This window comes from Crassostrea angulata, chromosome 5 (assembly GCF_025612915.1).
Source record: "Crassostrea angulata isolate pt1a10 chromosome 5, ASM2561291v2, whole genome shotgun sequence".
NCBI lineage: Eukaryota > Metazoa > Mollusca > Bivalvia > Ostreida > Ostreidae > Magallana > Magallana angulata.
In genome coordinates this window covers 5604882-5623283 of record NC_069115.1, presented here as the reverse complement: position 1 = coordinate 5623283, position 18402 = coordinate 5604882, and the positions used below count along the sequence as shown (strand labels likewise).

The 18402-nt window shown below is 33.1% G+C and overlaps 1 protein-coding gene and 1 pseudogene across 1 annotated transcript; both read right to left on the bottom strand.

Moving 5' to 3' along the window:
* Nucleotides 1-3447: 3447 nt before the first annotated feature.
* LOC128183687 (uncharacterized) lies at nt 3448-11423 on the bottom strand (annotated as a pseudogene).
* Nucleotides 11424-11892: 469 nt separating this feature from the next.
* Nucleotides 11893-18083, bottom strand: LOC128186281 (ribonuclease Oy-like). Its single transcript, XM_052856075.1, has 6 exons — nt 17997-18083; nt 17810-17879; nt 17173-17286; nt 15002-15056; nt 14384-14461; nt 11893-14192 (listed from the first exon to the last, which is right to left on the bottom strand). The coding sequence occupies exons 1-6, from the start codon at nt 18004-18006 to the stop codon at nt 13962-13964; spliced, it is 558 nt and encodes a 185-aa protein (XP_052712035.1). The 5' UTR covers nt 18007-18083; the 3' UTR covers nt 11893-13961.
* Between the last annotated feature and the right edge of the window lie 319 nt (nt 18084-18402).

The following is an 18402-nucleotide window of genomic DNA, read 5'->3' as shown; positions in this document are numbered from 1 at the left end:
ATAAAGCTAAAATTACATATATTTAAATATTCTGTTGCAAAATTATAGGTCTGCTCAGTTGAAACTATTCCTGTCAGTGTCCATTACCATACTACCCATAGTCCTCTGCGTCTCCGCACACAGAGACACCACCAAGTACCGCATAACGCATACCGAAAAGAGGTAAAGTACGTCCGCGATTACACCGTGTACAATTTACGAAAAAATAAGTGCGTATATATCGGTCTTAATTTCATGTATTAAAACTCAAAAGATTATACATATAAGGTAGGAAATACTATATACATAAGTATATTTAATAATAAAGACAGGTCAATCATACAAAATTAGTGTTTTAATCTACTTTCACGTCATTAAAATTATACAAAACACGTGGTTTTTTCTTCTTTCACTTCATCGAAAACCATGGATTTCAACCGATTAACAAAAGCTAAACAAAAGATTGGGATCACGTACGAGTTAAAGCCAGAACAAATAACTGCACTTCGTGCTTTTATGGAGTCAAAGGACATTGTGTGTCTTCTTCCAACAGGATTTGAGAAAAGTATATAATATTTCAGATGATACCCTTTCTTTCTGAACACTCCATGGCGTGTGTCCTTGTAATATCTCCTCTGAATGCCATCATGAAGGACCAGGTCAGAAAACTCTGTGAAAACGGTATTTCAGCCTGTTTTTTAAATATCACAGGGAGAGATGGTTCAACATACCCGCTAAAACCTGCATTGGGGACAGGTTTGTAATTTCTATCTACCTATGTTGTTCTCATAAATGTCCAGACTTGGTATCAAAAAAGTCATGTTTTTAAATTTACATGTTCATTATATATAACTATGTATTGATCAATATTGAAGATTATACAGACAAATTTAGAAGAATGAGATTAGATTAGAAGAATTAGGCCTAGATTTTTTCAGCCAAATGTTGCAAGAATGTTACATTTTGTAGCAAATTTATTCTTGGTACTGATTAGTGTTCAGATTGTAAGATGTTATCTCTTATCAATTTCTCATTTACACGTTAGTCTTATCTATCTTTATGCCAGACCCCTAAATACCTTTTAATTATAGTGATAATTAGTTAATGGCCTGAACAGTTTTAATTTTTTAATATTATGTATTCCCTCTCCACACTGAGGAGGTAGATTTTTCACTCCCCACACTGAGGAGGCACTGTTCACTATATAAGAAGGTGAAAGTACCAGTAAGAGAACAGTGTATAGTAGTAGCAGAAGTAGAGTGTAGTAGTAGCAGTGGAGAGTGGAGAGTGTAGTAGTAGCAGTGGAGAGTGTAGTAGTAGCAGAGCAGTGTATAAGAGTAGCAGTAGATAACGGATATATTTGGATTTATACATGTGTGGATTATTTTCTTGTGTGAATTGTTCTTTTGTGATACGTAGATTTTGTGCATAGATATGTAAATAAATTAGTAAACTCTTCAACTACTTTTCCATACTATGACTTCATACATTCATTCGGATCAAAGTTAAATGTGTTGTAACTCGGCAATGTTAAGGCCGCACGCTCGGCGGAGAACATGCGCTACAAATTGTTAATTCTAACAGATTAATAAATCACCAACTCCCATTTCTAAAGTAATTCATTTCTAAAAAGTTTATTAACCCATAATGCTTATTCATACCTTCTGTGTTGTAGATAAATGTACTTTACAGACTGCCTTAGTGTAATTGGTCAGAACATCTCATGCTCCTAGCAATTGCTTTTGGCTGGCTTTGAGGAAGTCAAGGTTCAAATCCTGGGGGCAGTCTGAAGTGCAACTTACAGCTACAAATGTTCATACTAAGAGGCCAAATATTTACTTATTCTATCAATTAAACCTGCATGTGTAAATGCTTATGCACCCAGTTGTCCGATAAAACTTTATTTATGTCCGAGGGTTCCACTTAACAGCTAAGCACCATATTCTCAAAATATTTTTTTAAGTATAATAGATGCATGATGAGAAGGACATCATAGGACAAAAACTATATGCCTCAAATTATTATCAACAATATTAGAGTAGGATTGATATATAACTTATGCAGTGCAATATTACACTTTGCCAGGATGACGACGAGCAAGGTGACAATGATGATGACACTGCTGAAAACGTTGGAAATATACAGACGAAAGTTTCAGTAAATGATGTGGCAGCGGGGAAATACCAGCTCATATATGCAAATCATGAGGCTTTCCTTTCTTCAAGAAAAGGAAGGAAAATTTTGCATATCAAAATTTTGCATGATCATGTGTGTGGCATCTCTATAGATGAGGCCCACATGAAATAAGAATGGAATGATATTAAGAAAGCAGTTGCAAATCAGAAACTTATTTTCCTTTGGAATGCCTCTACACATGCTAAATTGTAAACGTTAATTTTCTTTAAGAGGTGAGGACTTTCGGAAGGATTTCGCCCGAATTCAGGAATTGCTAGGCATTTTCCCAAGGGTACCTGTGTCCCTCTTTACGGCCACTGCTTCGCAATCGACGAAAGAGAAATAAGTAAAAAACCTTTGTTCATTTCCAAGAAACCCAGAGAGCAAATATTAAGTATCACAAGTATTACACACTCCCGAGTGTAAGGCAAGAGGACGATCTGGACAAATTTCTGGGAGATATTGTGACTGGTCTACAAGAGGACAGGAGACATTACCCTCTCACCTTCATCTATACTGATCTAGAGTCAATTAGGTATGGATATAGGTTTTTGGAAAGTAAGTTAGGAGTCGAGTCTCCTGAGAATCGATGTTATGTACAATAACATACTCATAACCCAGATAAAATGAAAAATTTCATCATATCAGAAATCAGCAAATCCGAGCCAGTTATTCGTGTAGTGCTTGCCGCTGTATCCCTTGGCATTGGTTTACATGCTCCTGCTGTACGGAAGGTTATACACTTTAAATGTCCCACCAGCATTGAAAAGTACTTACAAGAAACTGGCCGCGCGGGACGAGATGGACTACTAGTGGATACTATTTTATATGTTAATAAGACAGATGTAAGGACCAACAGACCTGGCATACAAAACTCAATGCGCCAATACTGCATTTGTACAGATACATGTTTGTGTTTTCAACTGCTACAGCATTTGGACTACCAACCAGAAGAGGGAACCAAAAAATGAAAATGTTGTGATGTGTGTTAAAGTTTGTGCTGTTGCTCTGACTGTGAACTGTAACATGATGCAATGATATTCAAGTGACACAAGATTACAATGTACCGCTAAATCTTTATTAATGTAAAAATTACAGTATTGCTTGCCTTGATAACCTTAATTCATCCTTATTTTTTAAGTCTCAAAGATGCAAATATAACATAGGGTATTCAAGATTTAACAGGATTTTTAAGTTATATGGTAATATAAATTCAATTATTTGCTATGGAGTTTCAGATAACAGTTAACATAATAAGAAGTTAAACAAGAGGTCAATGGGCCACAATGATCCTTACTGGTTGTAGTATTCAAGGTCAATGTTCTGACATCTTTTCAAGCGCTCAACTATTTTGAATAGATGGGAATGAAATTCTGAAGATATAGATGAGAATGCATTGTTCCTGAAACTATTGTAAAAATTCATCTTGTGTTTGTCAATGACACTAAATGGGTCTATTCGACCTAATATTTGAACAAGAAATGTCTTCCAAATTGTCTTTTGTACTGTGTTTTCCAGTCCTTGATATGCACCAAATATTGCTTATATAATTTTCTACAGTTTCTGCTACAACAGGGGCTGCTGCAGATGCACGTTCCATAGCTTTGGTTGTTTTGTTTGCACCTAAACCTTTTATGACATCTTTAAGAACAAGAATGTTATTTTCTTGTTGCATGTCAGCTGGCTTATTTCCCCCCTTCTTTCCATGTGGGTTAACGAAACTACCAAGTCTAACTCTCATAGCTGTGAGTTTTGGCAGCATGACTTCTGTTTTGAGGATATAATCTATACACTCAACTGCATACTTGGACCGAACGGAATGACTGTAAAAGAAGGGAATCATTCTTTTTAAGTTAATGTTGGTTCTGAAAGGGTCCCCTTCTCGTATCCCATCTTGAAATTCACAAAAATGGATATACCACATAAGTAATTGTATGGAGTAGTTCTGCAAGTCATATGTGGTTTCATGTGAATTGAATATTTTGTAAACTTCACCAGTTGACATTTTCAGGTATACATAGTCATTTTTGCAGAGTTGTTCTCTGGGAATAATCACAGAAGTATCCTCAAAATCCAAGAGCACATGAGGCAAACATCCTGGGTTATGAAATTCCTTGAATATTTTATTCACAACTTTTTGAACAATCTTCCAAAGGAGAGGTTTTCTTGTTTTAACGTGAGTATTTCGGATGTGTTCTGGCAGGTTTAAATTTGAAATAACAGGCTCACTCTCTAAGCCGTCCATTGAAAATATCTTCATACATAGCTGAATAAGTAAGGCTTTGCCAACTGTGTGTATAAAGGCGCTGTGTGCCTAACAAGATATCAAAGTAAATATTATATCACAAACTCTGCCCACACTAGAGTTTGAACTCATGAATTTCACAATTTGATAAGGGCTCATTGCGTGGACCCTGAGGTCCACGCAGAAAATATATAAGCGAGGTTAAACCGGATGCTATGGGGAAAATTTAGCATGCGCATGAGCTATCCTGGTTCCAGCTCAGGGAACCAGGTTAGCACACGTTTATCTGAATCGGGATCGGGATTCCATGCCATATATGTGCATGCACATATAAGTTCAAAGGCGCTGTAATTGTAAAGTTGTCGGTAAACAGTACAGAAACAAAGTATTCCTTTTAAAGAAATGATCGGCATGTAATATAAACTGTCAGTATTATGAAATAAGTTAATATTATGCCGAAACTCCAACATAGCATAATTTGCAATGTTTTGTTGTTTTCCGAATACACATGTAGCTTAACTTTACTTTTATAGTAGTTGAGGCTAGAGTACTTCCCGATGAACATTTTCTAAGCATTTAAGTATGATTGAATAATGTTGTGACTGTATATAATAGATGATTGAATAATTATGTCACTGTATAAAAGTTTAAATCTCAAGAAAAATGTATCAAAATATGAAATTAATTTACACAAAGCTGTCACTGCATAGTAGTGCGAAACGTGATGTGTGCGCAAATAGTAGAATTCGCCGAATGCCTGATACTATACATGCAATCTTCATTAATATAGATCATAATTATTTTATGAACCCTATAAATTCTGAGATAGAAAGTCAGGGCTATACATATACGTAATACAACGTACACATTAAGTGGTTAAAAGCAGGGGGCTAGAGTCGGTGGAATCTCTGATATTCTTACGGCTTTCATGTTTTCGTTAAAAACGCATGCATTTGGTCCACGTATTGCAGTCCTTTTTAAAGGACAGCAACTTGTTGCTTATATAAATCATGGAAATAGGATGCCTGATAGAGAGACTAAACAGTGAGATCTTTGAAAATTCTGTTCCATTAAGCTTTTGGTCCCATTCGGGCTTTCGATAGGCAAGAATCATAAAACTCAGAATACTTGCTCAGCTTTAACTATTTATTGATTCAAGAGAAAAATCTTGAAAGAATCAAATGTCGATGTCAAACTACTGATATCGCCTCTTTATTTGCCTCAGACTTTCTCCGAAACACGCTAACGACCTCGGAAAATCAAGTATGTTGAATTTACATCGAGATCGAGAGTCGCCATTTTTACATGTAAACTAAGTACACCACACGAATTTACGGGACTGGTGATGGGTGTTTAAAAGACTATTCGAGGCAAGTGAAGAGACGATATCAGTAGTAATTTGCATGAAGAACTTAATGGTACTAATTGTTTTCACGGAATTTGCGTATAAATAAGGTAAATCAGTCCAAAACTAGCGCACGTTTTTCTGCGCAATAAATATACATTTTTTTCAATGGGTGGCCCTATAGCTTCCAGGTCGTCCATCCAAATTTTTCAGACCGGGAGCTACAGACCTGCAGCTTCAATTTCCCTTTCACGTTGTCTGTTTGTTTTCCGCTATATGTTTACTGACATATTTTCATTTCTGCAATTGACAATTGATTTGTGTTACCGTTTATTCCTTCTTTAATTACTTCGACTTACCAACTATTACACCACCGAATGAAACATTAGGCAATGTTTTGTTTTCAATTTTATTCTAAATTGGTTAAATGTAATTACACAAAATAAAGTATTAGTTAAAGGAGATCAGATATAAAATAAGGATTTAAGCTGCTCAAACTTGAATATAATCATTGTCGTTTCATACAGTACGTACACAACAGTATTGGATTTAATCCAATTGCAAGAAAATATATATCAAGTAAATAAAACATGTTCACTTGTATGATATGTGTAGTAAAACAGATGAGTTAATACGAAATAGCTGATTTATTTTGATTGATCATAACAATGAACATTTATTTTCCATTCACATGTATATTATACAAACAGAACAATTAAGTACATGTTAAGATATAAAAGTACCGAGTATGCATTAAATATATGCTACATGTAAATATATCCATATAGATCAAATGGATTTCATTCTTGTTTTTTTATTTGATAAAAAAAATTTTCAATTTTAATTTGATTCAAAAAGTTTCAATCAAGAAATTACTAATTATTATATGCTTTGAATAACATTAAGCAATATGTAGCTGAAAGTAATATACTTAGGTATGACATTGTATACAATTTACCGATGAAGAACTATTTAGTTGCATAAGAAGCTTATGATGATAGCCTTTTGACCTTTTGGTTGACCCTGCAAAGGGAAACAACTTTGCAACGTTTAGGATTGGACTTCACTTATTAATCTATTCAATTATTAAAACCTTCTAACTTCCACTTTTTTCTCCCATTTAAAATATTGGCGATGATACCCCGTAGACTGTTTAACCATAGACTCCTGATAAACCCCTATTTGCGCTCCATATGAACCACTCTGATTAACAATCCCAGGATCTGTTACTTGTACTGTCGCCATCACTTCCTGTCCCCTTGAGCCATATGAACCACTCTGATTAACACTCCCAGGATATGTTTCTTGTACTGTCGCCATCACTTCCTGTCCCCTTGAGCCATATGAATCACTCTGATTAACACTCCCAGGATATGTTTCTTGTACTGTCGCCATCACTTCCTGTCCCCTTGAGCCATATGAACCACTCTGGTTAACACTCCCAGGATATGTTTCTTGTACTGTCGCCATCACTTCCTGTCCCCTTGAGCTCTGTTCACCATTTCCATTGTTTTGGCTTGATACGAAACAACAAGTGAGCGCCTGTTTACATAAACATACATATATATCATACAGTGTATTGTCATGTAGGTTCAATTTGTACAGATACGCATCATGAAAAGAATTATTGCAAAGCCATGTCTTTTTGTCCGAAAAAAGTTGAAGATAATGGATATAATGCTAAGAAAATAGATAAATACAACCTAAAAGTCTAGTGATGTGATGGTGTTTATATAATGTCGAAGAGATAATGCTTTTTTTTTTTTAAATATTATTCATTTGGAGCAATTAGTTAATTTTTCGTGTCTGCTTTTCGACAGTGGAACACCGAACGCATGCTAGCTCGAGTGCCCTTATTATAAATTGTGATGTGAGGTATTATATATAAAAATATATTTATATGCATGTGAATATGTATGTGCGGTGGAAAGGGTAAAAAAGACATTAATGCAAAATGAAAAACTTACTTAAAAAAATGCTAAAATACGAAGCTTTAGGTGACTCTATAACCCCTTTTTGATGACGCAGTACGCAAAAAAGTAGATCTAGAAGCATGTACCTCCGGCACTGGCTGATTTAAACTGGGGCAAATTGTTAGGAACCGCTCTTTTGAAAATTTTGAATAGATTTAATTTGATAATTGGAAAACTCATTATTATTATTTTAAAGATACGATATGTACATCATTCATGTAAATATTTCTCTCAGGTTGGGATACGTAAATCCTATATAAATTAATCTTCCTCTTTATATTTTTTGATTTACTTTTGCATTAAAGCGAATATATTTACTTATATGATCCTATAATAATATATGTATGTATTTAATATTAAAAAATTAAAGATATTAAAAAGTCCCTATTCTTTTTTTTGTGTTTATTTCATTTAATTTTTTTATGCCACATTTATTAAAATACAATATCTTATAACATCAAGCAGCTTTTTCGGATGATTTGTCAACAGTGAAAGAAGATATGAAAATTATATGTTTTGAAGAAATACTCACACATTTGCAATAATTATATTTTTAAATGTTATGAAGTGTTACATTGTTTTATGTGTCTGAAAGTAATATCCATCATTTGACGAACAACCTTCTTTGAATTTGCTAATATTTACATGTAACTCTTAAAAAATTATTTTACAAAACCCCGAAAAAAACATTGTTTAAAGGATAAGCTGAAGTCCGGACCCCCATCCACTCCTTAAAAATTCAAATTTCTTAAATTTACAAAGTAAAATTACCGAATATATGGCTCAAACCCCCACCACCACCACCACCACCACCCCTCCTTTCTCTCTGAAAAATAAGCTTGGGTCGTCACATGAAAACGTTCCCTCTAATTCAATGGTACGTTTTTTCCAGGTAGCGATTTGTCCAGGGTACTATTTCTCATGATACCTTTTTTTGCACGCCACCTAGCGCTAATTCAGTGCATGTCTGTTGGTTTTGCATCGCTAATCGTTTTTTTTGCATCAGTGTCTGTTGATTTTTCAAAAGAGCGTATTAGTTTTGTCTTAAGCTGGTTTGTTTCGTATTTTAGCTTGTTTTTAAAAATAAGCTGTTTGTTTTGCATTAACGTCTTTTTTACCCTTTCGGCCGACCATAAATATTGCATTGATGCAGTCAACTGAGTTTTATAGTTCTGAATGCCATATCGCCAAGTTTATGGACGTTCTAAAACAACAATGAATAGTAATGGAACAAAATTGACTAATGTAGGGATAACCACAATAGGTATTTTCTTTTAAATACCGGTATATAGTGGAAATATGATTTTAAATTTTTTATATCATTGACATTAGTAAAATGTTGGACAAGAGATATTTGAAATTATCAAGAAGATTAAAAATGATTTTTTTTATCCTCATTAAATCTTCTAAATAAATAATGATTTCAGAAAAAAGCATACGTCGATCATGAATCAATTGAAAAAAGATAACATAGTGTCATATTGGAAATGGAAAAATTGCTATTTGTATTATCTCCGAACTGATTTGTTAAATTGCATAAAAAATTACCTTGAGTTCAATCATCTTCCTCATGAAACCTCCTTCATTTGTGTTCTGGCTTTGATTTTCAGCATTACTTTCATTTCTTTTCTTATGGAAAATTAATGCACAACAACAGAAGAGCGTCTAATTTTAAAGAATAAAAAGACGAGGATTATCATTTCATATCATTTTAGAGTAAATGCTATAAATCTCAAAACTAAATAATTAATCACAATTTGGTGATTTGTATTAAACCTGTTCACCATTTTTCAAGTAAAAGTTAGATCATATTACATATACGTAATTGTTTAGAGGTAAGTGTTAAGCAATTAAGAAAGGGGTGCCGAGGAGGATATGATATTATCTACCTTACTAATAACATAATATAATTTCATTTTTGCTGAATGATGCGTTAGTTTAGCATTTACAAACTTTTCTAAAGAGTGGACATTTTTTCAGAAATCTATATTTGTCAATTTAGCGAGAGTTGACTTATTTCGGACGTCGACAATATTATTCGCTATGATTAACTTTTAAGGTGAAATAGGTTACCAAATCAATGCTTCGTTTATCTTAATACTACTTTAAGTTTCTTTTTTAAATATAAATCTCTTGTATAAATCATATGCTAGTGAATGATAAGAACATATATGGAAAATAAATTTAGTTAACAATTTATAATTTCATCAGGAATTCTCTAAAAATGCGAAATGCTTGATGTCTCGCAAATACAAATTTGCTTGTTGAATTAAAGGTACCATTATCTCAAATGCTAAATAGCGTTATGAAGACGTGTCAATGTATATTTAACTCAGTCTGATAAATGTAATGAATAGAATACCTCAGCAATAACACAGCAGGCGGCCAAAAGACTGAAATAAAACGCCCACCCTTTATCATGATCTCCGTAATCAGCGACGATAACCATGCAGCCCGAGAAGCCAAAAATACCTATAACAAAGACTTGGCCTTTAAAACTGGCAAACACTTTGAAATAAAATATCTTTAAGAGGACTGTTGGTGTAAGATTTCCTTGAAGATTTACTAGATTCCAAGAAAAATTACATAAATGGATAAACCACGTATTGACTTAGATAATGTTTTATTTAAGGACTATTTTTTAGGTCTGCTTTGCTGTCTTTCATGCAAAGTTTTATTCAGTCTTTGAATTCAGTTAAACAAGTATCGCTATCCCTTTTAAACATAATCAAACTCGATATTTTATGGATAAATTCAGAATCTACAGCTCAATACACAGCCTGTCATTTAATAATGAAAACAAACGTAGAAAATTGTTTAATTTATTGCAATTTTAGAGCAAAATCATATTTAAAAAAACCAAAGCTTGATACCTGACAGTGATCGTAAACAACATACGGTGCCACAAATCCTCGAACAACACCCTTCATCACTGTCTTTGCCTTTACAACAGAACAGGTAAACAGAAGATACAGTTGTTAGCAAAATTAGCAAAAAGAAGATCACTTGAAGTCCGAGAATAGCTGCACCAAGTCCTGCAGAAAATAGAATTCATTTTGTTAGTTCATTCAACATTACCAACATCTATAACTGTCTCTAAAGCTTTTAATATGATTGTATGAATAAATTTATTCTCAGCTTTGCGTTATATATATATATATATATATATATATATATATATATATATATATATATATATATATATATATATATATATATATATATATATACACTCAATTGATTTTTAACTTTGCTTTCAATGACTTTTACGATTTAGTTGATTTTCTAACTTACCTGCCACATCACCAGAGCAATCCGAATTGTAAATAAGTCCTCTAACACATTCAGAGGTCGCATTATTTTTTATCCAGTATGGGGAGAAAAAGGCACATGTTTGTAACACTATGGCCGGCAATAAAAACAAGCTTAAACAACATGCAGCAGCAGCCATAATCAAACGTGTGAACAAACGTGTGATATATCAAAGTGGAGAGATTTTAAATGAAAACCGAAATAATGGTATTTCTACTTTTTGTTCGCATTTCTTGGAAAAGAATCTTTTCGAGTTATTGACCTGACGTCATGTTGTCATGCACTGGTTAAGGTTTGGGTTCTAAGCATAATTCGGTAATGAAGAACCAATCACATCACAAACTGGTGAACAATTTTAATTGTAAATTAAATTGTAAAATACATTGTGTATTCTATTAATGTGTGATGTGGTAACCAACTGTGGTTAAATTATGATACTACTTCAATTATTGTCGAGATCAAAGAGATACCGCGGCCATCATTCTCAAATATACCGCCAACGTCATCAGTAATACATTTTTTCCTGATGGCAGAAACGATATTTTCACTAAGGTTACTAGGTTTTGTTATAGATCGTTTGAGAGATTCTTGAAATTCGTTATCTTTATACTTTTGGTGTTGTCATCTGTCGTCTTTGACATGAGAAACATGATTGTGAATGGATATAAATATGCCGATCAATTTCATTACATGTGTATAATGTAAATGGATAAAAGGTAAAAAGAAGACTTATTTTTAGCACAAGGAAGATTCATATTCTAATAAAATCTGCTTCATGCCGCTAATTAAATATGTAACCTGTTGATAATATGGATTGGGTTTTAAAGGTCATTTATTTAATTGTCATCCTGTTCAAATGGTAAATAAATTTTACAAAAACAATCTTGAATTTTGAAAACTGCACAAACTCATAATCTTAACAATTATGATTATATTGTGCCGTTAGCGAAATGATGTATACATTCTCGTCAGACAAATTTGCAATAGTCAATGTAAAGTAATTATGAATAAAAATGTGTTTCACGCCTTATTTGGATAAATAAAAAAATACACCTTTTCAGGGTAAAGAATATTTAATAAACATAGATAATCCATCTAATGAACAACAATTTCTATCATTCGTAGCAATAACTGTTGTATTCTGACACTTTCAATACAATCTATTTCTTTAAATCACTGTTAAGGATATGTAAAGCGGTCACAAAAAATTGAGAACATATAAAATACATATGTAGGCATTTGTATAATCAACTAGAAGCCCACAGGCTTTGACTGTCACATGAGTACCATAGCACTTAGTTTGTCATGTCAGAGTCTCATGTCTGCATTTTAAGCTTCATATTTGAGCCTAAACCCTAATCTGAGATTCCTCTGACTGTTACCAAACTTTTGTTATTAGATGCTTATATTTGCTATGGAAGACAAACAGCGATTTCCATAAGAAAAATGTCGGTTCAATATATGGTCATATTTATCACCTCCTCCCTGATAAAAAGCCTTAACTTCTGATTCATAACATGGGCAGTAGATTTCACAATTTAACATAAAGGCATTATGAACATAAGAACAATGCATGACGTTATCTCCGAGGACAATGATAGTGCAACAACACCCCCCCCCCCCAGCAGAATAATCGCATTTATTTTTCTCAAATATGTATAGGAATACAGAAAAATATTTTTTGAATAGAGAACATCTGTTCCAGAGGCCATGATTTTCACAATTCAGGCCGGGGGCCTCGTGGACATCATAACCATGCATTAATGTTTTCACAAACGTGTATGAGATCTTAAACATTTTCACTTTACGGTCATATTGGTCCAACCGTAGGGCCAGAACCCCTGACCCTATGGCCATAAATTTCACAATTTTGGTTGGGGACCAGGGACATTGTATCCCTGCATTTAGTTTTTCCCCACAGGTGTTGGAGAAGGGAAGAGGTATTTTTGCATTTTTAGCCATGACGCCCCGAATTTTTATAGGAATATAGAGATTATTTTTTAAGATCCAATATATTTTCACTAAATGGCAATACTGGTTATACCATAGGGTCTGAACCTATGAATGGGATAGAGAAGGTATTTTTCTAACATCTAATACATTTTTACTACTGTGGTTTCATCAATATTCGTTGAATACCAATTTTCGTGGATTTCGTTATTTAGTTGATCCACGAAATTAACTGTTCTTTGAAGTGCAATTTCTATTGATATTTTGTATTGATAGGGTCATTGGCCACGAATGTACGTATCCCTGAAACTGTGATTTTCACTTTATCCACGATAATTGATACCCTCGAATATTAATGAAACTACAGTATGTGGCCATATTAGCCCCGTCCTAGGACCTGGACCTCTGTTCCAAAGACTATGATTTTCACATTTTAGTTTGGGGGCAATTGAGTGACTCAGGTGACCTAAAAAACTTAAAATACAACGAAAAGACAGACAATTGGATATACAAACACTTAAATGATACTGAAAACGTTTTCCAATATAGTTTGATATTTATACAAGCATTGCTATTTCCAAGAGTTAATAATTTATCCTATATTAATTACGTACGTTATTTGTCATTGAAACTACACACATACAGTTAAATATGGTATTGTATGGTTGAAAAAAACATGTGACAGTTGCATCTTAAGTTATCAGCTTAAGGGTCTGTATTTGAGCAAAGAGTACTTTCAATCACATTATAAAAAATATAACGCTTCTAACATTCCTGTCGAATTCAGAAAAGTTTAGACATATTTTAGATGGTAAATTTGACAGGTTAAATTCATGGTACTTAAATCAACTAAAAACTTTATCTCAAATTAAAACATAGATTGTTACATATTATTGTCATTTTTCTATAAAACATATTACACATAGATTATATTCAAAGCGGCACAGATTATATAAAAAAAAGTTGAAGCTCCAAACTTTGTTCAAACTATGAACAACAGGAAGGAGAGGATTGCAATCAAAAATGCAATCAGTGATAAGAATTGGCTTGTTGAGTGGCCATTAGATGATATATCACATCTAAGAGCCTGTGCTGCTGGAGAAGGTTTACTCGGGTATCTCAATTTCCGTGTTGAATTTGTAACATTGGGACAGTTGATCACCTTAAACTGTTTGTCGAAGCATATCCGGATCTCAAACAACAACCAATCTTTCTAAAAAATTAAATATTACCAGTATTAGTTCTTAAAGCATGTTGACTGTTTGACAGCAATGTATTTGTGTCAAATACTTGACTTTAAATAGTTATTTTTTATATATAATATTGCGGATAAGATAGCAGCGGAGATAGGTAGATGTATACTGAAACGTGTTAATAATAAGTGCATATATAACATATACTCACAGTACACTTGGGTTTTAATCCTATTATTTTGCTTAACTTGGTTGTCTTAAGAACTATGGCATCCTGTATAGTTGCAGTCTAAAAAAAGGTATACAATAAAAAAACCCCAGATACGACTATATACTAGTATCATGATCTGTAACAAGTATTCCTTTTAAAGGAATGATCGGCATGTAATATCATTGGTCTGCTCTGTTAATGTAATGCGAAAGCATTACGGTACATGCAATAAACATGACAAATAAGATATATCGCACCGTTTTGTTAATTTCCGAAATAGCAAGAAACAAATAAACTTTATTTTTAGTGGGCGAATTGTCTTCCGATTGATATTCTTATGTATATAAAGGAAAAAGTGATTTAAATGATTATGTATGTAACTTTGTTAATGTTTAAATCTCAAGGCAAACGCATTAGAACGTTTTTAATAGTCTACATGTAATTAAAAATTTACATGAAGCTGTCATTGCATACTAAATAAAGTAGAGCAAGGTGCAATGCATGCGCAAATAGTAAAATTTGCCGGATGCTTTATATAGCTACACCTGTGATCGACCGAAGCCGATCACAAACGAGCTTACATTTTTAAATATAAACACAATTATCTCTTTGACTTACAGGGTACTGGTACTGATTTCCATTTCCCTCAGTTATACCGCTGCTGTTAAGAATCCTAAATATAAGGTACACACATTTTAGTTTGATATATCAAAATAAGACATCCCAGATAGCAAGCTTATATTGACCCAGCGGTGGCCCGATGTTATCATTTATGTGGGCCCAATGTCGGAAAATAACATCGGCCCAATGTAATTTTGCTCATCGGCGCAACATTGCACCAACACGCTGGCGTGACGTTGGCCCATTATCAGTAGATTGACAGTTTTAATGCTGGCCCAATGTTGGGGCAACAATTTAATCCAACCAATATTTCTTCAACTTTGTCCTTATAAAACAATCTCACAAACATTAACAGTAAGTCTAAACTTTATTGTTTTCTCACAGAAATATAATCAATATTCAAATTTTCAAATGTTTTTTTTATAGTCGATCTATATACTTCCACATCCCTTCAATCTTCTTCATTTGTTTTTCTTACTCCTATATTCATCCCCTTTCCCAATCAGATGAATAACGAATCACAATAAATGCGTTTGGTCACTATCTTTAGTTCAGTTTCAGTTAAGTTCTCTAGTTCTGACCTCGTTGATAACTTCAAAAGCCCGTTTTCGCAAAATGCTGCTGTAAATAAAAAAATAATCATATAAAATGGAAAAAATAAATTGTTATAGATAGAAATGCATTTACATTATAAAAATAATAATGCAGAAAAAATCCTAATGTAATACATTATTTTGTCTTATTAAATTTAGTTCTCAATCCAACAATAAATTTGTTTGCGGGAAGGGGGCCTAGGTTACTGTGCACAGTTTCAATATGTGTATCAGAATTTTTTTTTTTGCAATATTACTGCTTTTCTACTGTCAATAAGTCAATTTGAATTTTCCGGGGAGGAGGCCAGGGGCGGGGGGGGGGGGGGGGGGTCGGGTCTGGATATATCCGACCATCTTTAGATCCGTGCAAGACCCACAGCTTCTGATCTAATATTTTCAGCATATTATGCCGATGATTTATCATACAAACATACGACAGAAGTATTTAATAAAGCTGCATTGAGGACAATTTTGCCCTGACAAATTCTGATCATCTCATATCAATGATAAAAAAATGTGCTTTTAATTCCTACCCTAAATATTGAATATTATCATAATATTAAATTTAGTTACCTTAGATGTTCCTTAACTTGAGCCGATAAACTGCATGGTTCTATTCATCTTCACAAATGATATAGGAGACAGCCATGTCACCGAGTTTGAACATCAGCAGAAGGATGTCTGTACAAGAAATTGCCTTTAATTTGCTTTCAAATTTTCATTTAAAAGTATTGAGAACATTATTGTATAATAATCACCCATATATAATAAAAATCTGTAAAAGAACATCTGCATATACTTACATGATTCCTGTAGGCAGCCATGATGATAGCATAAGATCAAGTTACTCTGATGGATTTGTCAAAAATGACATCACAGTGCTTTTGGCGGTAATGTTTCATTCACGAGTGCAGAAAAGTTACTATGCATTGATACTGCATTTCATTCAAAGTGTAGACAAGTAAAATGCTTCATGATGGACACACATAATATAGTCATGTACATTTTAAAAAAAAATAAACAACTAAAATTCTATATCTGAAATTACTTTGAATACATTTATATTTATAGTAACCGTTATATATTTATATATTTAATATAATATAAATCTAAATCAATCTAAAGATCTTTGATTATTAAAGCTTTTAGTCAATGGTTTTTCAAAGACACGCCAGTTTTAAAATTATATACTTTGTTCATCTGTAAAATAATCATTTATATAAAAATTCAAAACACACATTTTCGTCCGTCGGCCCGACATCGGTGCAGTGTATTCGCGCCCACCGAGATCAATTTGATATTGGCCCAACGTTGGTACAATGTTTATGTACCAACGTTGGATGAACTACGTTGATCCAATATTGGAACGATGCCAATGCACCAACAGTGATAAATACAAGGTTGGTCCAATGTTGGTCCAACGTCGTTCTACCAACAGCGATATGTAGCCAACCTTACAACCATAAGCTAACGTTGGGCCAACGTAAGCTTGCTATCTGGGATGGCATTTGATTAGATAAATCTATGATTTTGCTGCATATGCTACATGCTATTCTTTATGTGTAACAATCTTACTCTTTTATGTTATACATATTAGCTAATGTAATAACTTTGGTGAAGTATTCACCGATATTCTGCACGCCTGGTACACTTTCTGCACATGACCCGTGCATCCTCCATTGCTTATCCCTACAATTAATAATAGATTAATGTTTCTAGATAAACCACACATTTAATAAACTAGTCTGCACATTTTTATATATTCAAAACAAACGTGAATAAAAATAATGGCAACCCCCCCCCCAAAAAAAAAAAAAAAACCCAAAAAAACAACAAATATAAGTAGGAGCAAAATTGTTTTATAAAAAATCTACAGCTAATGTTATCAAAGGAGTAATTTAAAACAAGTTTGAATGATGAATTTTGCAATACAACAAAAGAATAATTCAGCATTAAAGCTATGATCCACTTTTAATTTTAATATATATTTTTTATTCTCTATGATTTTTTGGTGCATCACAGGCTTTTCAGTCCAAAACGTCTCAGCCTAAAATCATTTTTGGTCAATATATGTTTGCATAACAAAAAAAGTAATGCGTTTCATCTTACAGACGTCTTTTATATTTTGACATTTTGTTTCAAGACAGTTGCACAAACCGCTAAAACAGTAACCAAAGCATGATAATTTGTATGAATACATATCAAGACTAACCTGAGGAATTTGGGACACGTCAAAAAAGCTACTGCAGTTCCTAGGATTGGCTCCAGTAAAATTAGAAGGCCTATAGATTCAATACAACTGTTATATGCCAAAATTATATCAAGTAAGATACTATTTATTAATCATTGTATGTTGATTATCTTGATGAATATTTAATTATAAAGGTAATAGTAATTACCACAGTCCATGAATTATCCAATTGTCTGGCACGGTATTCATGTTGCACTTTGGAAACAATAAACAGTTTGTCAACATTATAACGTCTCTGCGATTTATAATGATTAATAAAGTGACAATAAATTTTAAAATCGATGTTTCAAAAATGTGCATATAGTATGTCATACATGTACATACTTTGTGTTGGTTCATTTTTCAAAATGTAACCGGCCATTGGAGTGTGAAAGTAAAGAAATCAAAACTGTCTGCTCCAACACAACTTCAGTGGATACATGTATGAAGAAAGCAAAATAAAAATTAAAAATTATTCAGAAAGAATAAGTTTTGTTGCACAGTTTTGCACACCAGCAAGGTTAATTTTTAACTGTTAATTTACAATGTAAATTTGTTTAAAGCTGAAGAATTTG

What these genes read in the sequence shown, in the direction of transcription:
- LOC128186281 (XM_052856075.1), bottom strand. An exon ending in ACGTGTCCCAAATTCCTCAG is followed by an intron (nt 17,287 to 17,809) that starts GTTAGTCTTGAT and finishes TATTAATTGTAG; the next exon opens with GGATAAGCAATGGAGGATGC. An exon ending in GAAATCAGTACCAGTACCCT is followed by an intron (nt 14,462 to 15,001) that starts GTAAGTCAAAGA and finishes ACCTTTTTTTAG; the next exon opens with ACTGCAACTATACAGGATGC.